The sequence below is a fragment of the Staurois parvus genome, unplaced genomic scaffold, assembly GCF_062004578.1.
Source record: "Staurois parvus isolate SC_StPar_1 unplaced genomic scaffold, SC_StPar_1.0 ptg002753l, whole genome shotgun sequence".
Taxonomy (NCBI): domain Eukaryota; kingdom Metazoa; phylum Chordata; class Amphibia; order Anura; family Ranidae; genus Staurois; species Staurois parvus.
This window is the reverse complement of record NW_028320549.1, coordinates 3,266,189-3,292,635: the sequence shown is the minus strand read 5'-3', so window position 1 is coordinate 3,292,635 and position 26,447 is coordinate 3,266,189. Positions and strand designations below refer to the sequence as shown.

The window sequence follows — 26,447 nt, the reverse complement described above, 5'->3', positions numbered from 1 at the left end:
CACTCATCAGATATCTATATATTTACAGTGTTATATTTTGTGTCATATTTTCAATTATTTGATATATGACACAAGAGGAAAACCTCCCCCAATTCAGTGGCACTCATCAGATATCTATATATTTACAGTGTTATATTTTGTGTCATATTTTCAATTATTTGATATGATGGCTGCATTAGTTGTCTTTTTTTTAGTTTTTTTTTCCTTTATTTTCATCTGCTGATCTAGCAAGTAAATCTGTTGTTTTTCAACAGAACAGGCTCTCCTACAAATGTAGCAGTTAGAGTGTTGAGACAAACCATTTAACACTGGCAGGGGTGTTTGAAATGATCAGCTTTTATTTATTTATTTATTTAAAACCTTTATCCCCCCCAAAAAAAATGTTTGCTATAACTGCAGTATGAGCTAAATATGTTAGTACATCTAACACTCCCCTCCACCCAGACTGGAAATTTGCTGTCCAAAGGTGCCACCTGTGCTCCTTCATCCAAAGTGGGGGCACTGCAATACAGGATGTGCATTACTGGCCAAATCAGCAGGTGAAAAAAAGAGGGGAAAAAAGCCTAATAAAAAAACCCCAAAAACTAATGAACCCACCAAATCTAAGGATTAGTAATCTGCAATATATTATATTTTTGGTTTTGGGTTTAATACTGATTTAAGATATTGCACATCAACTTTTCACTTTAGGTGAGGACGCCAGCCATTCTGTTGTTTGGCCGATATCCAGAGTCTTCAAGCCAGCAGTTAGAAAATCTCTAGACCAGTCCCCGCAGCATCTTCTTCCCCATTTTCCAGTGTTTTAACGTCCTGACATCATCAAGACCAATGCTGGGTCCTTGCTTTGGATGTGATAATGCTGAAAGGACAGGCCACCGCCGGATCATAGGGGGGCATCTGCTCAGGATAGAGTTTTGGATGGAGTGGAGAGGGATTAGAATGCCTGTCAGTTTGTATTGCTGTCTGCACCCCTGTTAGGGAGATTCACCCTCTCTATTTGTCCTGTTTACTATTATCATTAAAAAGTGAAAGAAAAATAAAATCCCAAAATTTGGGTTGTCCCTAGAAAAGTAATAGAGGGGAAATCTTCCAATGGGAACACTAGTTCTGGTGACCTGGGGGGCCCCAACAGATTCCTTATATTTGTAGGGGTTTCTTCTCACTTCCTGTGTTGGCTATGGGACAGGAAGTGAATAGAAATTTCCCTAATGGGACACAGACAACAAGAAAATAAACTGACCCTCCCTTACTCTATCCAAAATGAGAAAAAAAGTTTTGCCTATAGTTCTACTTTAAGCTGTCTATAGACATTTGTCACAGGATGACTATGCATGTATGCAACAGCCAACAAACAAAACATCTTTATACAGACACTGAAGATTGTAGCAGGAGATTTGCAGGTTTGTTTGAAGAGTAGGAGTGCTGTGGGGAAAATTGTAGAGGTCTGATGGGAAAATCCAAGCTGGCCGATCAGTTTTCCAAAGGAGGTTTGGCCATGGAGTGTCATATAGGAACCTAAAAACATAAAAAAAAATTCAGAGCTAACGTTTTTAAGCATTGGGGTGATCATGCAGAGGACTATAGGATCACAAATACAAAAAGTGCACATACTTGCTAGTCATTAAAGTGTTACTAAACCCACAACAGTAAAATCAGTCTGTATATGCAGTAAATAATGCTTGTTATACTCACTGTGGGACCTAAAGGGTTAATCCTCTGCATTGTGTAAAAACACTATTTGATCCTGACTTCTCTGATCCTCCTTTTTTTCCAGTGTCCCCCTCTTATCTCCTGATAAGATACTGTATATTGTGTGGAGTCCCTCTGCACATGCTCAGTTTGGTGTGTATTGCTAGTGAGGTTTTTGTTTTTCCTTGGGAGAGTGCATGTGACCAGCACAGGGCCAATCAGCACTGTCCAGACAGTGGTCGGTGGTTCTGCATCCTCCTAGAGCAAAATGAAAACTCTGAAAAGAAAGCTTTAACCAGTGTTCGGCTGGACACTGATAGAAGTCACAAGACTGCTCTAACTGCTAATGAGAAAAGGTATTTTGCAGTTTATATTGACTAAAATAATTGTATTTCCATGTTCTGTGTACTGTGGGAGACCAGATATAGTGAATGCAGGGTCCGGGGTTTAGTAACACTTTAATAGCTAGGGCCTGCAAATTACATTTGTTGACCAGCCTATATTGTCTTTTTTTTAATGATTTTGAGATGGTTTGGTGAGAGATTGTGGCCATGTGTATATGGCGGTGGTAGATACCCACAGACAAGTCTGCACACCCAGTATACTGTAGATACTCCATGTGTTAGTGCAGTCCTAAGTGACTCCTTAGACTTTGGAGGCATTGCCAGTTTGGAGCCAGACAGGTTCCGAACAACATTTCCAAAACAACATTTTCAGCCTTCCTAATGACAGACTTTACTTTGAAAGTTCTTACAAGAAAACTAGATTTGGAAAAATGTAGGATGGCGTCACCAGGTCACTGAGCAGGAACAAGCATGCAGATCAGGAGTTTTGAAATAAATTGTATTTAAAGTCACTAAAAGTTTATCCAAACGTACAAAACGTCTTAGCTTCAGATGCACTTTAAGTTGTTACATATTTATTCTATGCCATGGACTAAGAAAAGATTGAAGTCAAAGGCAGACAGGCAACTGCCATTTTCAGAAGGAGAGGTCCACAAAATTTCTCTCAGCACTGGTTTTCTTTAAAGAACTGGACAGTTACAAACAAAATGTCCTTACCCCATTGCCCCTTCTGCTCCTGAGCTGATTATAGCCCATTCTTATAAGCCAAAGCTCTGTATTATTATTATTATGATTATACAGGCTTTATATAGCGCCAACGGTTTACTCAGCGCTTTACATTATAGTGGGAGACAATACAGTAACAATACAGTTCAATACAAGAGGGATTTGAGGGCCCTGCTCCTTGGAGCTTACAATCTAGGAGGGAGGGGTGAATGGTACAGTAGCTAGTAACTGTGGGGGGATGGAGTGGTTGGAAGAGTAGAGGATTCCAGTATTAGCAGAGGGCGAGATAGGCTTCCCTGAAGAGATAGGTTTTCAGTGATCGCCTAAAGGCAAGTAGAGTAGGTGAAAGTCTGATAGATTGGGGTAGGGAGTTCCAGAGGATGGGTGACGCCCTGGAGAAGTCTTGGAGACGAGCATGGGAGGAGGAGGTAAGGGAGCTAGAGAGTAGGAGGTCTTGCGAGGAGCGGAGTGTATGGTTTGGGTGGTATTTAGAGACAAGATTGGTTATGTAAGTTGGGGCAGTGTTATGAACGGCTTAATATGTCATTGTTAGTGTTTTGAATTTTATCTGTTGGGCAACTGGGAGCCAGTGGAGGGATTGGCAGAGAGGGGTGGCAGATACAGAACGGTTAGTAAGGTGGATGAGTCTGGCAGCAGCATTCATGATAGACTGAAGAGGGGATAGCCTGCGATGAGGCAGGCCAATGAGGAGGGAGTTACAATAGTCAAGGCGTGATATAATAAGGGAGTGAATAAGTTGCTTAGTGGTTTCCGGGGTTAGGAATGGGCGTATCTTGGAGATGTTGCGGAGGTGAAGTCTACATGATTTTCTCAGCGATGGATCTGGGGCTGGAAGGACAGATGGGAGTCTAGGATTACACCCAGTACCCGGGCATGAGGGGAGGGACTGAGGATGGTGTTAGCGATATTTATGGTGAAGTCAATGGGGGTGGCGCGGGCTGGGGGGAATAACAGGAGCTCAGTTTTGGAAAGGTTGAGTTTGAGGAAGTGGAGTGACATCCAAGCCGATATGTCACTTAGTAGGCTAGCGATGCAGGTGGAAACTGAAGGGGTGAGGTGAGGGGTAGACAGATAGATTTGTGTGTCATCAGCATAAAGATGGTAAGTAACTGTGCTTACTGAGATCTCGCCATCAGGGTCCACCACAATGTTTGGAAAGAAAAACCAGGAGGGCACCAGCACCTAAGTGCACATTTTAGAAGCCTTGTGCACACTAGGCATTTTACAGTTGCTGTTTTTTACTTCTGGTATTTTTTTCTCCAACCAGTAAACTCCACAGCATGTTATCCAATGCATCCATGCGCACATAAGCTTTAATCAGCATTTTTTGGCAGGGGTGTTTTCTGTGTAAGTTGATCCATTGAGGGCTTTAAATCCCTAAACAGTTCAAATCATTGACAGTAAACAGAATTATTGTAACTCTCCTTGAAATCTACTTTAATATTCTCTTTGTCTACACTCACCGGACACTTTATTAGGTACACTTGTTCAATTGCTTGGTAACGCAAATTGCTAATCAGCCAATCACATGGCAGCAACTCAATGCATTTAGGCATCTAGACGCGGTGAAGACAACTTGCTGAAATTCAAACCAAGCATCAGAATGGGGAAGGAAGGGGATTTAAGTGACTTTGAATGTGGCATGGTTGTTGGTGCCAGACGGGCTGGTCTGAGTATTTCATAAACTGCTGATCTACTGGGATTTTCACGTACAACCATCTCTAGGGTTTATAGACAATGGTCCGAAAAAGAGAAAATATCCAGTGAGTAGCAGTTTTATGGACGAAAATGCCTTGTTGATGTCAGAGGTCAGAGGAGAATAGGCAGACTGGTTCAAGATGATAGAAAAGCAACAGTAACTCATGTCAATATGGACCAAAATCTCTGAGGAATGTTTCCAACACCTCATTGAATCTTTGCCAAGACTAGCAAGGTGGACCTAATAAAGTGGCCGGTGAGTGTATATGACTGTACAAAATAGTTTTTCTTTATCAGTTTGAAACTTATGATTCTCATTAGATTCCAAGCCTGGGTTCAGCACAGATGGAGATATGCTGGACTACCTAAAGTCCATTGGGCAGATCTCAGCCAAGGATGGCTTACTCGTCACCTGGTATCATGCAGCCAATAGCAAGAGCCAAATGCAAGAAGCCCTGAACAGTGAGTATGCTTTACATTTCACTTCCATTGCTGCAGTCAAGTTAACAGATATTGAGTTAATGCAGCCCAATCATTGTGAGATGCCAACGCACCAAAAACATGTTCATGTACTGTTTTTCATTGCTCCACAATCAGAGATGGTTCCTTTTTTTCTCCTTGTGATGCACTGCAGTGGACATGTCTTGGTGTGCATTTACAAGGTGTATTGGAGTGGCTTTCATAACACACATCATTCTGCACCAGTTTTTGCATTACTTCCACTTGAGGTAATGAGTGGTGAAATGCACAGTTTTTAGCATGTTACTATAAAGCAAAGACGTGAAACCAACCAGAGGGCCCTTATTTTATTACACAGCTTATGTTTTTTGTAATTGTATTTTTATCAGGTGTTCCAATAAACACAACTGATTTTTTTTTATTAGCCCTCTTCAGATTTTTATAATAAAAGCCAAAGTACAATTAGAAGCCACGGGACACTTTAAAAATAAAAAGCAGTTAATGGTCCATGTATTGGACTTGGCTAATGTACTGTTGTCCTTTTAGGCAGTGCATTAAGCACCATGACACCATACACCAATCAGACACAGGATTAAGATCACGGACAGGTAAAGTGAATAACATTGATTATCATTTCAATGGCATCTAAACGTTGGTGGGATATATTAGGCAGCAAGTGAGCATGTTGTCCATGAAGCTGATGTGTTGAAAACAGAAGAAATGGGCATCACAGTTTGTGGTGTACGGGGATGCGTAGCTGCAGACCGGTCAGGATGCCCATGTTGACCTGTGCCCACAACCAAAAGCGCCTACAGTGGGCCCATGAGCATCAGAATTGAAGCACAGACAAATAGAAGAAGGTGGCCTGGTCTGATGAATCACATTTTCTTTTACATCACGTGGATGACCATGTGCGTGTGCATTGCTTACCCAGGGAAGAGATGGCACCAGGATGCAGTATATGAAGAAGGCAAGCTGGCAGAAGCAGTGTGATGCTTTGGACAATGTTCTCCTGAGAACCTTGGGTCATTCATGTGGATGTAACTTATCACCTACCTAAATGTTGTTGCTGACCAGGTACACCCCTTCATGGAGATGGCATTCCTTGATGGCAGTTCCCTCTTTCAGCAGGATAATGTACCCTGCCACATAGCAAAAATGGTTCAAGAATGGTTTGCGGAACACAGCAATGCGTTTGAGGTGTTGACTTGGCTTTGAAATTCTCCAGATCTCACTCCATGGAGCATTTGTCGGATGTGCTGGAAAACATGTCTGATTCATAGAGACCTCACCTCACATCTTACAGGACTTAAAGCATCTACCACTGACTGCTTGGTGCCAGAAACAACAGTATACCTTCAGAGGTCGAGTGGCATCCATACAATAATGGATCTGGGCTGGTTATTGCGACAAAAGGAGGACCTACTCAATATTCGGTGGTTCATCATAATGTTATGACTGCTTGGCGTATATTGTGTACTTTAAAGCTCTCTTGATCATGTGATGTACATGTAGCACTACTCCTGAAAGAGCCGCAGGAATACTGTCCAGATCCTCCCCAGTTACCTTGCCCTGCAGCAAGGCACATAGGCTCAGTCACATGTTTCTTCAATAATCAGTCTAGGGCTGTTGTTTTTGTTGTTTTTTTTTTTTTGGAGAACTTGGACAGGGATGAGGGAGATGAATGGGATACTCCTAAAATAGGAACTGCATATTGCAGACTTTATATAATCTTCTGGATAAGCTATGTTGGAGTCCTTGGTTGAATCAAACAGTGGATTTCAGCTTAAGGCCGTAGTAGTAGTAACTTCTTTAGAGCCCCAGAGCAGTGTTCTTTTAAGGAGTAGGTTTGATGGACAAAGTTCTTCCGAACACCAGTCGGTGTTCCTTTTGCTAGACCCCCAGCTGACTTCCTAGCATCAGAGGGAGTTAAACAGCACTCAGATCCAGGGACAAGATTTTGAGTTTTTTGTTGCTACTCTGTTTCTCAGTGTTACAATACGCCTACCATTCGATTTTTGGACTGATCATTTCTTTGTGAGTGGGCAAACATTCAAAATCAGCAGGGGATCAAATACTTATTTCCTTCACTGTATAGTGAATGGAAGAATCCCCACTACCGGTACATTGCACATATATAGCGAATGGAAGAATCCCCACCACCGGCACATTGCACATATATAGCAAATGGAAGAATCCCCACCTCCGGCACATTGCACATATATAGCGAATGGAAGAATCCCCACCACCGGCACTTTGCACATATATAGCGAATGGAAGAAACCCCACTACCGACACATTGCACATAGATAGCGAATGGAAGAATCCCCACCCCCGGCACATTGCACATATATAGCGAATGGAAGAATCCCCACCACCGGCACATTGCACATATATAGCGAAAGGAAGAATCCCCACCACCGGCACATTGCACATATATAGCGAATGGAAGATTCCCCACCACCGGCACATTGCACATATATAGTGAATGGAAGAATCCCCACCACTGGGAAACATTGCACATATATAGCGAAAGGAAGAATCCCCACCACCGGCACATTGCACATATATAGCGAATGGAAGAATCCCCACGACCGGCACAGTGCACATATATAGCGAATGGAAGAATCCCCACCACCGGCACATTGCACATATATAGCGAATGGAAGAATCCCCACCACCGGTACATTGTTTTTTTTGACAGCGGACCCTGTGCTGTCAGAGTACACTGGTCAATGGCTGCAGTCACTGATCAGGAAACATTTTCCAGCATTTCCCTTTGACAGATGTGGATCAAATGAACAACCTCTTAAGTGGGGACAGCCACACACTGATTGAATTTCGGCAGGTCTCTACTGACTCAGTAAAATTTCACTCAAAGTAAGGCCAGCTTAAGTTTATGAGTCATGTGACTCAGTAAAACAGTGAAAAGATATCAGTCTATACCCTTGTTTGGTAGATTTCCTGCTCTTTAGGTGACTTATCCTGTAATTGATTTTATTTGGCAGACATGTAGCAAAAATGCAGTTGAAATGCCTGACACAGTGATAATGATCGAGGGAGCACAGATCTTCATCTGATTACTATGTATAACCCTGCAGGCGGCATCATGGTGTTGGAGGCTGACGTCAATGTACAGGGACAAGGAACAGTCAATGAGACGAATATTCCTATCATGGCTCATCCCCCCGATATATACAGTGACAATACACTGCAAGAATGGCTGGACGCTGTGCTGCTTTCCTCTAAAGGTAATATTCTGGTCTTCATGTTACTGGATCAAAAAAATGTATATATAATCTATGATTATGTAATGGTTCTCTGTGGAACAGACAAGGTCACAATCAGGGGCGGACTGACCATTTGGAAACTCGGGCACTGCCCAAGGGCCCGGGGTCAGTAGGGGGCCCCATGAGATGCCCCTGGTACCTTTTTCATAAGCTTTTTTGATTTGGGGCAAGGACACAGGGGCCCCATGATCCCCTAATGCCCGGGGGCCCCATGAGTTGTCAGTCCGCTCCTGGTCACAATGCACTAAAGGACACAATGGAGAATTACTTAAAGCGTTTGTAATCTGTAACAAGTAACGTTGGGTATTTTGCTCCCCTTTTGCACTGTTAAAGCTGAACTCCTGGGACAAAAACTTTCATCTAAATGTATTCCCCAGTAGCCATAAAGAATATAAATATACTCTGTGTGCTCCAAATGCCTTTGCAGACCCAGATATGGTAAAACATAATACCATCATTGTGCTGTACATAGTCTGTGCAGAGAGCAAAGTTGTGCGAGGGACCCAGCAGGCCCCGCCCACTACAGGCTGTCTGCAGAAAACTACAGGAGGGGGCGGAGACAAGACCAGTCACCCTGCACATGGAGAGAGCAGCAGCAGTGACCGGTCTTTACTACAGGAAGCTCCTGCACAGGGAAAAAGTTTATATTGGATTGTTGCACAGATCTGGAAGAAAGATACAAAGCACACCAAGATCCATGCAAGAATACACGTGACTCTTGTATTTAGACAATATTTGCTTATCCCGGAGTTCAATTTTAAAAAAACATTAAAAGTGTTTTGTTATGATTGTTTGATAATAGAAACATAGATCTATACTCAGACAAAACAGTTAATGACTAAAAAAAATACAAAACAAACAAAAACTAGGGCAGACTCGATAGACCACTCACTTTTCTGTTTCTAGTTTAAAAAAACGGTTGGTCCTTCCAGAAATCTTGTGGGCAGATAACTTCCTGTGCTCTCTGCCTGTGCTGAATTAGGATTAGTTAGCATTGTTTCCAGGTATTGCTGTGAACTACAAAACACCTCCCCTTATAGAGAAGAGGAAAAGGGGTGTTCTGTTGTCCGAAAAGTGTGTTACTAACTGTTTTACCACGTGAAAACAAAAGGAAAAAAAGTCTGGAAAACTCATACAGCCACCAGATCTAAATACTGTCAAGCTGCTTTTTTGTTCTTTGGTTTAGATACATTTTAAATTCCTATGTATCAATTGTACAGTTTAACCTTTTGTTCTATCCAGGCATCAAACTGGACTTCAAGAGCATTCAAGCTGTCAGGCCGTCACTTGACATATTGCTGAAAAAGTCATCGGAGATTAAAATCAACCGTCCTGTATGGATAAATGCGGACATCGTGGCCGGACCCAATGTCAACCATGAGATAGGAATCAATGCCACACAGTCAGTATCCTGAGGATTTTTGGGTATAATATTGGCAAGCTGGTAATATTCTGACAAGTAGGATAAATTGATGAAAGTCTTTATTGTAACTACAATCCATTGTTGCAGGTTTCTGGGTTTAATCCAAGAGAAATTCCCGGATATCACAATTTCCCCTGGATGGGTGACACTGTACCTGCCACCGATTATCTCCAACAAAACGTACAGCAGAGAAATGATTGTGAAGATGTACGATCTAGTGAAGGATCTTCCCCAGAAAATCACCTTTCCAGCTCGAGCTGTCCTGACCCGCTCTGCCTGGCCTCACTTCAGCTGGCTACTGGAGCAGTCTGACCGGTAACAGGCAGCATGTCATGCATGTTAGATAAAATTAGAATTTACATTATAGTAATTTATATATATATACTATATACTACTCTAGCCCTTCATTGGTGCTGCCCAGCTCAGAGTTTAATGAGTAATTCCAGAGAACAATGAAGGTTGAAACTAGCCAGCAAATTCTGCAACTGTGCTGAAGTCCTGAAGTCCACTCAAATTACCCTAAATGGAATTTTATATATTCCCTGCAATCCAATTTCACAGAATTCCTCAATTAGAGGATGGGAGGGCCTGTCTCCATTGTTGCTGTGTAACATTTTGCCACTCTTTTGTCAGAATCAGTTAACGAATGTTAGATTGCACCCTGATTCACACCAATGTGATTTGCCAGTTCAAAATCGCATGGCAAGTTGCACCCCATTTGCAGCAACGGAACTGTTCAAATCATCATCATCTTTCCTAGATACACATATACCTGGATATTAACATGTATAGGTAAAGTTGATCCAAGGAATATCCAAATGCCTCTCGGGGGATCAGGGAGGAATTTTTCCCCTGCAGGAGCAAATTGGATCATGCTTTGCTGGGTTTTTCTTCCTACCTCTGGATCAATGGTGGGTATAGGATAACTTTTTTTTTTTTTTTTTAATGGTTGCACTACTAGATGGACTTTTTGTCTTTTTTCAGCCAGACTAACGATGTAACTATGTATTGATCACTGCAGAGATGTTGGCTTTGCGCACCTTTTAGATTAATTGGTGCTATACCTTGTCAGTATAATATTCATAGTTTATAGTGGTTGTGTCAGGATGGAGATGTGGGGTGTTGGTTTGATCTGAGGGTTGTTTTTGTTCCCTGCACAGGTACACTCTCACTTTATGGCAAGGCAGTTCGGACCCACTTACCCTGGACGACTTGTTGTTCATCCGTGATAACAGCAATCCTGAGCAGATCTATTATGATATTTACGAACCCCTCTTATCGGAATTTAAAAAGATAGCGTGTAAGTGTCAGTCCAGAGTCTGCAATGTGACAAGGTGAAGGTAATTCGGTTCAAAAGATGTGCAAGTTGATTAGAGAGCTAACAAACACAAAAGAAATATGTAATTATATTGTAGCTTACCAATTCTTGTATGTGACAGCTGCATTGGTGTTCTTTTTTTAGGCTTCTTTTCTTTTATTTTCACCTGGTGATCCTGTCAGTAAGTATTTTCTTTCAACAGAAGAAGCTGTTCTGCAGATGTAGCAGTTAGGCCTCTTTCACACGGGCGTTCCGTATGTCCGTCTTTCATCTGTCCGTTTACGGATGAAAAACGGACCCTCATGTATTTCTATGGACTAGCAGATGTAAATGGATGAACATCTTTTTAAATCCGTTAATGTCCGCATCTGTTAACATCCATTTTTTTTGAACGGAAGAAAACCCTATTTATTTTTCTGCAAAAAAAAAACCCGGAACGGATGAAAAACGGATGTCAACAGATGTAAACAGACCAAAAATGGATGTAGACGGATGAAAACGGATCTAAACGGATGGAAAACGGATGTAAACCAATGTAAACGGATGTAAACAGATAAAAAGCGGATGAAAAAAACAGATGTAAACTCATCCGTTTTTACTTTGAAAAAACATGACTGAACTGAAGAAAAAAAATGGAACGCCCGTGTAAAAGGACCCTTAGAAGAATGAGACAAATCATTTAAGACTGACAGGGGTACTTAAAATGATCAGCTTTTATTATTTTATGTAAAACCTTTATCCCAAAAGGAACAAAACTGTTGCTGTAACTTCTCATAAAGCTAGAACTGAAGTTTGGCGTCAATTCATTAGTGTGTTTAAATCAGCTACTCCATCTAACATTTCCCTCTGCCATCCTTAGGTGCCCCCTGTGCTCCTTCATTCAGACTGGGGGCACTCTATTATAGGAGGTACAGTGGGGCAAAAAAGTATTTAGTCAGCCACCAATTGTGCAAGTTCTCCCACTTAAAAAGATGAGAGAGGCCTGTAATTGGCATCATAGGTAGACCTCAACTATGAGAGACAAAATGAGAAAACAAATCCACACAATCACATTGGCTGATTTGGAAAGAATTTATTTGCAAATTATGGTGGAAAATAAGTATTTGGTCAATATCAAAAGTTCATCTCAATACTTTGTTATATATCCTTTGTTGGCAATGACACAGGTCAAACGTTTCCTGTAAGTCTTCACAAGGTTGGCACACACTGTTGCTGGTATGTTGGCCCATTCCTCCATGCAGATCTCCTCTAGAGCAGTGATGTTTTGGGGCTGTCGCTGGGCAACACGGACTTTCAACTCCCTCCAAAGGTTTTCTATGGGGTTGAGATCTGGAGACTGGCTAGGCCACTCCAGGACCTTGAAATGCTTCTTACGAAGCCACTCCTTCGTTGCCCAGGCGGTATGTTTGGGATCATTGTCATGTTGGAAGACCCAGCCACGTTTCATCTTCAATTCCCTTGCTGATGGAAGGAGGTTTGCACTCAAAATCTCGGGATACATGGCCCCATTCATTCTGTCCTGTACATGGATCAGTCGTCCTGGTCCCTTTGCAGAGAAACAGCCCCAAAGCATGATGTTGCCACCCCCATGCTTCACAGTAGGTATGGTGTTCTTTGGATGCAACTCAGCATTCTCTCTCCTCCAAACACGACGAGTTGTGTTTCTACCAAACAGTTCTATTTTGGTTTCATATGACCATATTGCATTCTCCCAATCCTCTTCTGGATCATCCAGATGCTCTCTAGAAAACTTCAGACGGGCCCAGATATGTACTGGCTTAAGCAGGGGACACGTCTGGCACTGCAGGATCTGTGTAGTGTTTTACTGATGGTAGCCTTTGTTACGTTGGTCCCAGCTCTCTGCAGGTCATTCACTAGGTCGCCCATGTGGTCCTGGGATTTTTGCTCACCGTTCTTGTGATCATTTTGACCCCATGGGGTGAGATCTTGTGTGGAGCCCCAGATCGAGGGAGATAATCAGTGGTCTTGTATGTCTTCCATTTTCTAATTATTGCTCCCACAGTTGATTTGTTCACACCAAGATGCTTGCCTATTGCAGATTCAGTCTTCCCAGCCTGGTGCAGGTCTACAATTTTGTTTCTGGTGTCCTTCGACAGCTCTTTGGTCTTCACCATAGTGGAGTTTGGAGTGTGACTGTTTGAGGTTGTGGACAGGTGTCTTTTATACTGATAACAAGTTCAAACAGGTGCCATTGATACAGGTAATGAATGCAGGACAGAGGAGCCTCTTAAAGAAGAAGGTACAGGTCTGTGAGAGCCAGAAATCTTGCTTGTTTGTAGGTGACAAAATACTTATTTTCCACCATAATTTGCAAATAAATTCTTTCCAAATCAGCCAATGTGATTGTCTGGATTTGTTTTCTCATTTTGTCTCTCATAGTTGAGGTCTACCTATGATGCCAATTACAGGCCTCTCTCATCTTTTTAAGTGGGAGAACTTGCACAATTGGTGGCTGACTAAATACTTTTTTTAGGGGAAAAGCCTACAAAAACAACTCCCCTTTGGGAGGAGAGAGGATGTTTGCTAGAAGGTGATATGGGGGAGCTGATATGTAGTGGGGGGGACTTTGGGAAGGGAGAGGACGTGTGCTAGAAGGTGAGATGAGGGAGCTGATATGTACTGGGGGGTGCTTTGGGAGGGGAGAGGACGTGTGCTAGGTGAGATGGGGGAGCTATGTACTGGGGGGTGCTTTGTGAGGGGAGAGGGTGTGTGCTAGAAGGTGATATGGGGGAGCTGAGATGTACTGGGGGGGGTGCTTTGTGAGGGGAGAGGACGTGTGCTGGAAGGTGCTATGGGGGAGCTGATATGTAATGGGGGGTGCTTTGGGAGGGGAGAGGACTTGTGCTAGAAGGTGAAGTGGGGGAGCTGATATGTAATGGGGGGTGCTTTGGGAGGGGAGAGGACGTGTGCTAGAAGGTGATATGGGGGAGCTGATATGTACTGGGGGGTGCTTTGGGAGGGGAGAGGACATGTGCTGGAAAGTGAAGTGGGGGAGCTGATATGTAATGGGGGGTGCTTTGGGAGGGGAGAGGACGTGTGCTAGAAGGTGATATGGGGGAGCTGATATGTACTGGGGGGTGCTTTGGGAGGGGAGAGGACATGTGCTGGAAAGTGAAGTGGGGGAGCTGATATGTAATGGGGGGTGCTTTGGGAGGGGAGAGGACATGTGCTAGGTGAGATGGGGGAGCTGATATGTACTGGAGGGTGCTTTGTGAGGGGAGAGGACTTGTGCTAGAAGGTGAAGTGGGGGGAGCTGATATGTAATGGGGGGTGCTTTGTGAGGGGAGAGGACGTGTGCTGGAAGGTGATATGGGGGAGCTGATATGTAATGGGGGGGTGCTTTTGGGAGGGGAGAGGACTTGTTCTAGAAGGTGGGTGACCTTTTATGTACTGGGGGGCACATTGGGATGGGAGAGGACTTGTAGTAGAAGGTGGGTTGGAGGGGGGGGGGTCCAATATATGCTGGAGGGTGCTCTATGAGAGTAGAGAGGACTTGTGCTAGATGGTGTGTCCCGCTCCCCTGTAGCTCTCCACTCATGGTAAATTCACGGCAGTCCTCACAGCAGCACAGCTCACGCAGTGTTGTCCCTCCTCTCCTCCTCCTCATGTCTGTGTACAATGTCTGAGCTGAGGAGGAGGCGTCTGCTATGCAGTGTGTGCAGGGAGCCGGACCTGCCGGGAGAGATGCCGGTGACCGGCTGCCACAGAGGAGCTGATAACAGTGTTATCCTCTAGGGCAGGGGTAGGCAACCTGAGAGCCGCAGGACTACAAGTTCCATCATGCCTCTGCAAGTCATAGCTCTAACTGTCAGTTTTGTAATCTTTGCAATGCCTCATGGGAAATGTAGTTCCACAACAGTTAGAGAGCCGCAGGTTGCCTACCCCTGGTCTAGGGCCTCTGCTTTAAAAAAACATATAACATTTGGGGGTTCTAAGTAATTGATTGGTACATGTAAACAAACATTTCCAGACAAGGAGTGGTCTATGTCGCTTTGCCCACCCAATGCCTTCTGACAGCCTCACCGATCTGCACTTCCTCGCTGCTCCTTCAGACCCATTGATTGGTTGATAACAGCATGTAACATGCTCTGAAGTCTGCACAAACTTGAACACTGTCAGAGAATGGTGACAACACACACCCGGGTAAGCTCCCACATCATCCGTCACCTAAAGAGTGTGAATAGGTGAGTGCACCTTGCTGGGGGTTGGACTATCAGGAAACAAGCACTCTGTCCTGAATGCGTTTGTAATGCGATTACAACACGGTCCCATTGACTTCAATGGGTGAGTTTTTCAAGAAGCACCACTTGCCAAACTCAACATGCTAAGCTGAGTGCCGTGGCAATGGTAATCGACCCATGTCACATTGTAGGTAGGCAGTCAGGGGACACAAAAAGCAAGAATCAACAGCCTCTTTTTTACCACCCCCCTACCCTCCCTGGCCACGTGTGTGAAATTGGCCTTCATCAACAAGCAGGTAAACGCAGAAATTTGTTTCTTTTTTAGATATTTATGTGAAAGAAATCTGTTTATAGAAAGCTGCCATTGCTGACCCTTCCCGAAGTTGCAAGTTACCTGCCATACTGTCCCTCTGGCTTCAATACTTTGAATCTCCTGGAACAAGAGTGTGGATAAGGGATTATGACTTTTCTCTGATTTTCCTGATACTACATACATGTCAGGCCAACAATTTAGGATGTATCGAAGTCAGTGAGCCAGCATAGCAGCCAGATATCAAGCATTTTTAGACGTTGGTTAGTATTGGCAGCAAACATATTTCCCCCATGATGGGTTTACTTTAAATGAGCCGATGTCCAATCATCTGGAAGAACGAATAGAACATACAGTATATTATATGCATGTAAGCTGTTTGCCTTGTTCTAGAAACAAAGCACATCTGGCCTTAGGATAAGCCATGCTAACCTGTGACCAGGTCTTATATCTTTGTGGCTCTCTTGCCCAGGATTTATACCAGGCAACTATGTTGACCTTTCATTCCACAGCTCCACATTGGAAAATATTTTTATAGTTGTAGGCCAAGCATGGTTTAACGCAAACAAGTTCTTTCCATATCCTCCTGAAGAAGTGACTGGTCATCGCGAAATGCGTAGAGAATGTCCTGTCCCTACAGCAAGGATTTATTGACCAATACTTACAGGTCTGAGATTAACAAAGTGTAATGCGGCGGTTAGATGGAAATAACTGATTTATGTTATGTTTGTTGTGTAAAAGCCCCAGATTGTTACTTATTATTTTTAACTAATTAAAAATGGGAATGTGTTTTATGAATGTCTAATAAAATTTATATACAGGAAGTCCCTGTTACAAACATCCGACTTTCATACAACTCGTACTTAAAGCAAAGTTCCATCAGAAAAAAAAGAAATAAAAGTCAGCAGCTACAAAAACTGTAAAAATAATTTTTAGCTTGGGTTACAAAGAAAAAATGTACCTGTCCCAACTTTCATACAAATCCAACTTAAGAACAAACCTACAGAACTTATGTTGTTCGTAACCCAGGGACTGCCTGTATTTTAAACATCTGTGGATGGTTTCTTGGTACTGCTATAGTCCCAACGGGTATATGAAAAATACCAACTGGTATGTATAGTAGGTGTAAGAGTGATGATGGTACCTATTTATATGCATTGTTGTTTGCCATGGGAATTGTACTTTAATAGGGAGATGTTCATTAAATAACCCAAAACTGTGATCATCAGATACAAGAAAGCTGAAATGGGATTTTTTCCTCCTGCACTCTTCACCCACAAACACAATGTGATGGATAAGCCCTTTTCTGTTTTAAATGCCACTTTATGCATTGACATACCTCCTTACACCCAATCTGTCTGGACAGTATGGTCACCTGCTGACTTGGTACCATCCACCGACAGCTTAACTCTTCAAAAAGACACAGTATTTTACTTGAAGTGATTCTAAAAGCTTATTTTTTTTATAGACAAAGTAACAAACATGTCTTTACTTACCTGCTGTGTGCAGTGGTTTTGCACAGAGCAGCCCAGATCCTCCTCTTCTCAGGTCTGCCGTTGGCACTCCTGGTCCCTCCCTCCTGCCAGGTGCCTCCACAGCAAGCAGCTTGCTATGGGGGCACCCGCTGCTCCATGTATTCATTCACACATTTGACTGTGGCTTGGCCCCGCCCCCTCTGTCTTCTCATTGGCTCACTGGCTGTGACTGACAGCTGTGGGGGCCAATTGCTCCTGCTTCTGTCTCAGCCAATGAGAAGAGGGAGTCCTGGAATAGCCAAGACTCTAAAGCACATCATTGAATCGAGAGGGGGCTTAGGTGAGTAATAGGGGGATGCTGCACTGAGAAGGTTTTTTACTTTCATGCATAGAATGCATGAAGGTAAAAAACCTTGAGCCTTTAAAATCACTTTAAGCTAATTGAGTTAAGATTTTCACGTTTATGATGCAAACTAATACAACTAATATGTTCATATATATATATATATATATATATATATACAGTCAGGTCCATAAATATTGGCACATCGACACAATTCTAACATTTTTGGCTCTATACACCACCACAGTGGATTTGAAACGAAACGGACAAGATGTGCTTTAACTGCAGACTATCAGCTTTAATTTGAGGGTATTTACATCCAAATCAAGTGAATGGTGTAGGAATTACAACAGTTTGCATATGTGCCTCCCACTTGTTAAGGGACCAAAAGTAAGGGGACAGAATAATAATCATAAATCAAACTTTCACTTTTTAATACTTGGTTGCAAATCCTTTGCAGTCAATTACAGCCTGAAGTCTGGAACGCATAGACATCACCAGACGCTGGGTTTCATCCCTGGTGATGCTCTGCCAGGCCTCTACTGCAACTGTCTTCAGTTCCTGCTTGTTCTTGGGGCATTTTCCCTTCAGTTTTGCCTTCAGCAAGTGAAATGCATGCTCAATCGGATTCAGGTCAGGTGATTGACTTGGCCATTGCATAACATTCCACTTCTTTCCCTTAAAAAACTCTTTGGTTGCTTTTGCAGTATGCTTTGGGTCATTGTCCATCTGCACTGTGAAGCGGCATCCAATGAGTTGTGAAGCATTTGGCTGAATATGAGCAGATAATATTGCCCGAAACACTTCAGAATTCATCCTGCTGCTTTTGTCAGCAGTCACATCATCAATAAATACAAGAGAACCAGTTCCACTGGCAGCCATACATGCCCACGCCATGACACTACCACCACCACGCTTCACTGATGAGGTGGTATGCTTAGGATCATGAGCAGTTCCTTTCCTTCTCCATACTCTTCTCTTCCCATCACTCTGGTACAAGTTGATCTTGGTCTCATCTGTCCATAGGATGTTGTTCCAGAACTGTGAAGGCTTTTTTAGATGTCGTTTGGCAAACTCTAATCTGGCCTTCCTGTTTTTGAGGCTCACCAATGGTTTACATCTTGTGGTGAACCCTCTGTATTCACTCTGGTGAAGTCTTCTCTTGATTGTTGACTTTGACACACATACACCTACCTCCTGGAGAGTGTTCTTGATCTGGCCAACTGTTGTGAAGGGTGTTTTCTTCACCAGAGAAAGAATTCTTTGGTCATCCACCACAGTTGTTTTCCGTGGTCTTCCGGGTCTTTTGGTGTTGCTGAGCTCACTGGTGCGTTCCTTCTTTTTAAGAATTTTCTAAAAAGTTGTTTTGGCCACGCCTAATGTTTTTGCTATCTCTCTGATGGGTTTGTTTTGTTTTTTCAGCCTGATGATGGCTTGCTTCACTGATAGTGACAGCTCTTTCGATCTCATCTTGAGAGTTGACAGCAACAGATTCCAAATGCAAACAGCACACTTGAAATGAACTCTGGACCTTTTATCTGCTCATTGTAATTGGGATAATGAGGGAATAACACACACCTGGCCATGGAACAGCTGAGAAGCCAATTGTCCAATTACTTTTGGTCCTTTAACACGTGGGAGGCACATATGCAAACTGTTGTAATTCCTACACCGTTCACCTGATTTGGATGTAAATACCCTCAAAATAAAGCTGACAGTCTGCAGTTAAAGCACATCTTGTTTGTTTCATTTCAAATCCATTGTGGTGGTGTATAGAGCCAGAAATGTTAGAATTGTGTCGATGTCCCAATATTTATGGACCTGACTGTGTATATATATATATATATATATATATATATATATACAGTGGGGATCGAAAGTTTGGGCACCCCAGCTAAAAATTTGTATTAATGTGCATAAAGAAGCCGAGGAAAGATGGAAAAATCTCCAAAAGGCATCAAATTACAGATTAGACATTCTTATAATATGTCAACAAAAGTTAGATTTTATTTCCATCATTTACACTTTCAAAATACCAGAAAACAAAAAAGTGGCGTCTGCAAACGTTTGGGCACCCTGCAGAGTTAATATCTTGTACTGCCCCCTTTGGCAAGTATCACAGCTTGTAAACGCTTTTTGTAGCCAGCCAAGAGTCTTTCAATTCTTGTTTGAGGTATCTTTGCCCATTCTTCCTTACAAAAGTCTTCCAGTTCTTTGAGATTTCTGGGCTGTCTGTCACGCACGGCTCTTTTAAGGTCTATCCATAGATTTTCAATTATGTTGAGGTCAGGAGATTGTGAAGGCCATGGCAAAACCTTCAGTTTACGCCTCTTGATGTAATCCCCCGTGGATTTCGAGGTGTGTTTAGGATCATTATCCAATTGTAGAAGCCATCCTCTCTTTAACTTCAGCTTTTTCACAGATGGCATCAAGTTACCATCCAAAATTTGCTGAAATTTTATTGAATCCATTTCTCCTTCTACTCGTGAGATGTTCCCTGTGCCACTGGCTGCAACACAACCCCAAAGCATGATTGATCCAACCCCATGCTTAACAGTTGGACAAAGGTTCTTTTCATTAAATTCTGTGCCCCTTCTTCTCCAAACGTACCTTTGCTCATTCCGGCCAAAAAGTTCAATTTTAACCTCATCGGTCCACAGAACTTGTTTCCAAAATGCATCCGGCTTGTCTATATGTTCATTTGCAAAGTTCAAACGATGATTTTTGTGGTGAGGACGTAGAAGAGGTTTTCTTCTGATGACTCTTCCATGAAGACCATATTTGTACAAGTATCTCTTTATAGTGGAATAGTGTACCACAACTCCAGTGTCTGCCAGATCTTTCTGGAGGGATCGTGCAGTCAAACGTGGGTTTTGAATTGTTTTTCTCACAATCCTGCGAGCTGTTCTGTCTGATATTTTTCTTGGTCTTCCAGATCTTGCTTTAACTTCCACTGTTCCTGATGACTGCCATTTCTTAATTACATTCCGAACAGAGGATATTGACATCTGAAAATGCTTTGCTATCTTCTTATAGCCTTCTCCAGCTTTGTGAGCGTCAACTATTTTCAGTTTCAGTTTTCTAGACAACTGCTTAGAAGAACCCATGGTGCTGATTGTTGGGGCAAGGTCAGATGAGTCTGGGCATTTAAAACCTTTGAGCTTGACATCACCTGGTCTTCCCAGACGATGATTGAGAACAATCCATGACACTGGCAGGTCTCAGCTTTGCAAAAGGGGCAGTGCATGCTATAAATTCTGCAGGGTGCCCAAACTTTTGCAGACGCCATTTTTTTGTTTTCTGTTATTTTGAAAGTGTAAATGATGGAAATAAAATCTAACTTTTGTTGACATATTATAAGAATGTCTAATCTGTAATTTGATGCCTTTTGGAGATTTTTCCATCTTTCCTTGGCTTCTTTATGCACATTAATACAAATTTTTAGCTGGGGTGCCCAAACTTTCGATCCCCACTGTATGTGTATGTATGTGTGTGTGTGTTTCCTTTTTATATTTTGTAATTCAGCCCCTGAGGAAGCGATAGTTGTCACGAAACATCTTGGGCCATTCTTCTGGCGGCATAATGTCCCTCACCTCCCCATAGGACCTTTCCTGGTGGTTACAGTATGTCTTATCACTGGTCTTGCTCCTTCGGTATGGTGGGATGTGTGACATTGTCCTCAAGGATATTGTACAATGGAAATTTTAACTAAAAATGTTTTTCTGTCATGACTCATTGTCATAATAAAGTACAAATGATTTTACTTATAAGTGTATATGTATTCGGTGTCTCTAAAGTCCATTTTTTCCCTTTGCCTATTTCCTTTTCCCCTTTTTTCAGTCGAGTTACAGAAAAAGTTTTTCTAGTCTTTTGAAGAAGACAATGACTTTCCTAAGCCCAGTCTCTGCAAATAATTAACACTGACTGAGGGGACATGGAAGAAATGGGGAGGGTCTATCTAGGGCTGAACTAACAAGCACAAAACAGAAGGAGAGGATGGAGGAAGATACCAAAATCATATTAGTAAACAAGTTTTAGCTGAAAATAAATGCCACTAGATGTCAACATACTACAGAAAAATAATCTCATGCAGTTCAATATAAGATATAAAAATACATGCAAGTTGAATAGAACAAATCCTCTTCCCAGCAAATCTTAAAATCCTCAAACAATGCACCAGTTTGGCTTAGCCTATGACTGTGAAGCCCATCCAGCATTTCTGAATTTCTGTACAAAACTGTAAGGGACCTTGAGGATGAGGCTTTATATAAATATAGGTATACTGTATTTGTGCTGTCCATTAGTGAGGGTCTGGAACACAGTAATACCTTTTCTTTCTTTTACTTAGTGAATGCAAACAGGAGGAAACTGTTTTATTCCGGTGGCAGTCTGCGTATGTATTTCCACCCCGAGGACAATGACGGAATTCTTGTGAAATGGTTTGACTCTGAAGGTGATGTTTCAGCTGTGCAGAGCCTTCTACAAAGTAAGCAGTGATTCTTTGATGATGGCAGGGATCCTTACATCACATACTGACCTCACTGTTTCCATATGACAACAAGTGCACTGCTTGTGCATTTCATAGGAACATCTTATGTCTGGATACATTGAAATGTTAAAGTATTACACAGGGCATTTGTCAAGCTTCATTAATGCTTCAAAAAAGCATCACTGAACGCGTTACTAAACCCAGGACCCTGCATTTCCTATATCTTGTCTCCCACAGTACACACAACATGGAAATGCAATTATTTTAGTAAATATAAACCGCTAAATACAGTCAGGTCCATAAATATTGGGACATCGACACAATTCTAACATTTTTGGCTCTATACACCACCACAATGGATTTGAAATGAAACGAACAAGATGTGCTTTAACTGCAGACTGTCAGCTTTAATTTGAGGGTATTTACATCCAAATCAGGTGAACGGTGTAGGAATTACAACAGTTTGCATATGTGCCTCCCACTTTTTAAGGGACCAAAAGTAATGGGACAGAATAATAATCATAAATCAAACTTTCACTTTTTAATACTTGGTTGCAAATCCTTTGCAGTCAATTACAGCCTGAAGTCTGGAACGCATAGACATCACCAGACGCTGGGTTTCATCCCTGGTGATGCTCTGCCAGGCCTCTACTGCAACTGTCTTCAGTTCCTGCTTGTTCTTGGGGCATTTTCCCTTCAGTTTTGTCTTCAGCAAGTGAAATGCATGTTCAATCGGATTCAGGTCAGGTGATTGACTTGGTCATTGCATAACATTCCACTTCTTTCCCTTAAAAAACTCTTTGATTGCTTTTGCAGCATGCTTTGGGTCATTGTCCATCTGCACTGTGAAGAGGCGTCCAATGAGTTGTGCAGCATTTGGCTGAATATGAGCAGATAATATTCCCGAAACACTTCAGAATTCATCCGGCTGCTTTTGTCAGCAGTCACATCATCAATAAATACAAGAGAACCAGTTCCACTGGCAGCCATACATGCCCACGCCATGACACTACCACCACCACGCTTCACTGATGAGGTGGTATGCTTAGGATCATGAGCAGTTCCTTTCCTTCTCCATACTCTTCTCTTCCCATCACTCTGGTACAAGTTGATCTTGGTCTCATCTGTCCATAGGATGTTGTTCCAGAACTGTGAAGGCTTTTTTAGATGTCGTTTTGCAAACTCTAATCTGGCCTTCCTGTTTTTGAGGCTCACCAATGGTTTCCATCTTGTGGTGAACCCTTTGTATTCACTCTGGTGAAGTCTTCTCTTGATTGTTGACTTTGACACACATACACCTACCTCCTGGAGAGTGTACTTGATCTGGCCAACTGTTGTGAAGGGTGTTTTCTTCACCAGGGAAAGAATTCTTCGGTCATCCACCACAGTTATTTTCCGTGGTCTTCCGGGTCTTTTGGTGTTGCTGAGCTCACCGGTGCGTTCCTTCTTTTTAAGAATGTTCCAAACAGTTGTTTTGGCCACGCCTAATGTTTTTGCTATCTCTCTGATGGGTTTGTTTTGTTTTTTCAGCCTAATGATGGCTTGCTTCACTGATAGTGACAGCTCTTTGGATTTCATCTTGAGAGTTGACAGCAACAGATTTCAAATGCAAATAGCACACTTGAAATGAACTGTGGACCTTTTACCTGCTCATTGTAATTGGGATAATGAGGGAATAACACACACCTGGCCATGGAACAGCTGAGAAGCCAATTGTCCCATTACTTTTGGTCCCTTAAAAAGTGGGAGGCACATATGCAAACTGTTGTAATTCCTACACCGTTCACCTGATTTGGATGTAAATACCCTCAAATTAAAGCTGACAGTCTGCAGTTAAAGCACATCTTGTTCGTTTAATTTCAAATCCATTGTGGTGGTGCATAGAGCCAAAAATGTTAGAATTGTGTCGATGTCCCAATATTTATGGACCTGACTGTACCTTTTCTCATCAGCAGTTAGAGCAGTCTTATGACTTCAGCTGAGCACTGGTTAAAGCTTGTAGGAGGAGTTTTCTTTCTGCTCTAGAAGGATGCAGAACCCCTGACCTCTGATTGGCCCTGTGCTGAACACATGCACTCTCCCAAGAAAAAAAAAATTTCTCTAGCAATACATACTAAACTGAGCATGTACAGAAAGGCTACGGGTTCAGTCTGTCTTATCAGCGTGGACATTTAAACAAGAGGAAGGGCAGGGAAGAAAGGATCAAACAGCCTTTTTACACAATGTTGAGGATTAACCCCTTAGGTTCCACAGTGAGTATAACAAGCATGCTTTACTGCATATACAGACTAACTTCCACTCGTCCAATACTTTTCCCACTTGTAAGGAATGGATAGCCTACATGAGTGATAGGCTTTGTTTAGAAAAATATATTTATCAATATAGGGGTTGCCCTTACAAGTTTGAAAAGATATGGGCCCCGTGGTTGGATACACCTGCCCACAGCCTGTTAGACTAAGGCCGGCCATACATGGGTAGATTTCCAAAAATTGAACCGAAGAATAATCGGCTGACTTTCGCTCTGTTAGTGGGGCAATGGCACCGGCTGATTTTCATGGTTCCTCCCCATTTCATTTATCGAGCATGCTAGAAAATTTGTGAAAAACTACCAGTTTTTTAAATCATTGGTAGCACCATTGGATTACAGAACGAACGATGTTTTAGATCGAAAAATTGTTCGGAATTCCACCCACTTATGTCCTGCTTTAGTTGCAAACAGACCCCTCTAGTTTGTTTGGCTGTGGCCAGCTTATATCACTTGGCAGGGGGGGGGTTGGGTGAGAATGTACTTATTACCATTAAGTTGGTTTTGTCCTCCTAGGTGGAACTGTGCTTATACCTCGCTTTGGATGTTTTGACTGTGGTATGTGCAGTGTTGTTACTCTTTAAATTCCCCTTTACATGCTATGTTGATGCCTATGTACTGTTTTGGTTTACAAAAAACATCTGATTAACTTCTGATTAAAAAATATATATATATCCCCCCCTCCACCCACTTTCAGATGACATTGTAAAGAGTTAATCAATGTTCTTCAATTTACCAGTCAGTGGCTATACAGTAGTGTTGTGACTGATCGGTGTATGTTGCATTCCAACCAGTTTTCTTTCCCACATCAAAATGTTGGGGTTCATGCCTTTTTCATTAAAAAAAAAAAAAAAATGAACACAGGCTGCAAAAACAGTATGAGGTGAAAATAGGAATACCCGTGCACCCTCCACAGGGCCGCAGTATAGAAACACCCTCTGAGCCTGACCTGGAGTGGAGACACCTGATTAACTTTATGTGTACCCCGCTGACACACCCTTCACAATAAATCAAAAGGACAACAAATCAAACAATGGTGACTGTATTGATAAATAGTGTATACCGAGAACAGTCTGGAGGTAACAAACAAGGAAACCACATTTCCCCTAACTCTAGACAGAGGCCTACTATGCTAATCTATTGATTTGTCTTATTCAGCACAGTGGCTGAAATCTAGCCATATATATGACTACTCTTAATAAAGTGGACAATAAGCTACTACTGTAGTGACACCAGGACAGGAAATTTTCCAGACAGAGACCCACACAGCAATTAAAACATGACAAAATTTCTAACTCTAACTAAATTGTTAAACCTAAAGTGTTACTAAACCCTAAACTACTAAACAGTAAAATCAGTCTGTATATGCAGTAAAGCATGCTTGTTATACTCACTGTGGAAACTAAGGGGTTATTCCTCTGCAATGTGTAAAAAGGCGGTTTGATCCTGAGTTCTCTGATCCTCCCCTTCTTCCAGTGTCCCCCTCTTATCTCCTGATAAGACATATCATGTGGAGTCGCTCTGCACATGCTCAGTTTGGTATGTATTGCTAGAGAGTTTTTTTTTTCTTGGGAAAGTGCATGTGATCAGCACAGGGACGATCAGCACTGTCCAGACAGAGGTCAGGCATTCTACATCCTTCTAGAGCAAAATGAAAACTCCTACAAGCTTTAACCAGTGCTCTGCTGGACACTGATAGAAGTCACATGACTGTTCTAACTGCTGATGAAAAATGTATTTTTCAGTCTGTATATACTAAAAATAATTGCATTTCCATGTTGTGTGTATTATGGGAGACCAGATATAGTGAATGCAGGGTCCTGGGTTTTGTAACACGTTTAGAAAAAATAAATTGTCTGGAGCTACTGTTTAAGAAATGAGAACAAAATAGGGAAAAGTAATTAGACATGTATCATATCATCTATTGCTCAAAAAATGAAACCATGAACATCACATTAGAGCTAAGATACTGTGAACCAGTAGAAAGTACATAAGTCATCTGTGAGACAGAAGAACTTGTAGGTTCTATGCACCAGTAAGGTTCTTGGGTAAGCTTGTAGATTCTTCAGGTTGGGGGAAATCCTAGGGACTATAGAGAAAAAACAAGAGGGGCACACCAGCCTTGTGCATTACCTTAAGGCACCATTTATTCTGATGAAGAGGGTATACCCCTCAAAACATGTTAGCTATTGCATCTGCTGTGGGGTGTTGCCCAGGTCCTGAAAGTGAGGTTAACACTTCAGCAATTAATATGCCTGGGACTCTTGTTGTTTGTGAGTATATTTAATCTACTTTTGATGACTAGATGGTGCCTTAAGGTAATGCGCAAGGCTGGTGTACTTTTCTCCTTTTTGG

The 26,447-nt window shown here is 42.2% G+C and overlaps 2 protein-coding genes across 2 annotated transcripts in view; one reads left to right on the top strand and one right to left on the bottom strand.

Annotated features, from left to right (window-relative positions):
* The window catches only part of FAM151A (family with sequence similarity 151 member A), a 34,500-nt gene that overhangs the window by 5,314 nt on the left and 2,739 nt on the right, over positions 1-26,447 (top strand). Inside the window, exons 2-7 of the mRNA XM_089666568.1 lie at positions 4,800-4,940; positions 8,039-8,188; positions 9,470-9,629; positions 9,738-9,965; positions 10,811-10,950; positions 21,647-21,784. Of these exons, the coding sequence (XP_089522694.1) occupies positions 4,800-4,940; positions 8,039-8,188; positions 9,470-9,629; positions 9,738-9,965; positions 10,811-10,950; positions 21,647-21,784 (957 nt within the window). The remainder of the gene's footprint in view (positions 1-4,799; positions 4,941-8,038; positions 8,189-9,469; positions 9,630-9,737; positions 9,966-10,810; positions 10,951-21,646; positions 21,785-26,447) is intronic.
* ACOT11 (acyl-CoA thioesterase 11) overlaps positions 319-26,447 on the bottom strand; it is a 103,226-nt gene continuing 77,097 nt past the window's right edge. The window contains exon 17 of the mRNA XM_089666571.1: positions 319-1,515. Within this exon, the coding sequence (XP_089522697.1) occupies positions 1,504-1,515 (12 nt within the window). The 3' untranslated portion in view covers positions 319-1,503. The remainder of the gene's footprint in view (positions 1,516-26,447) is intronic.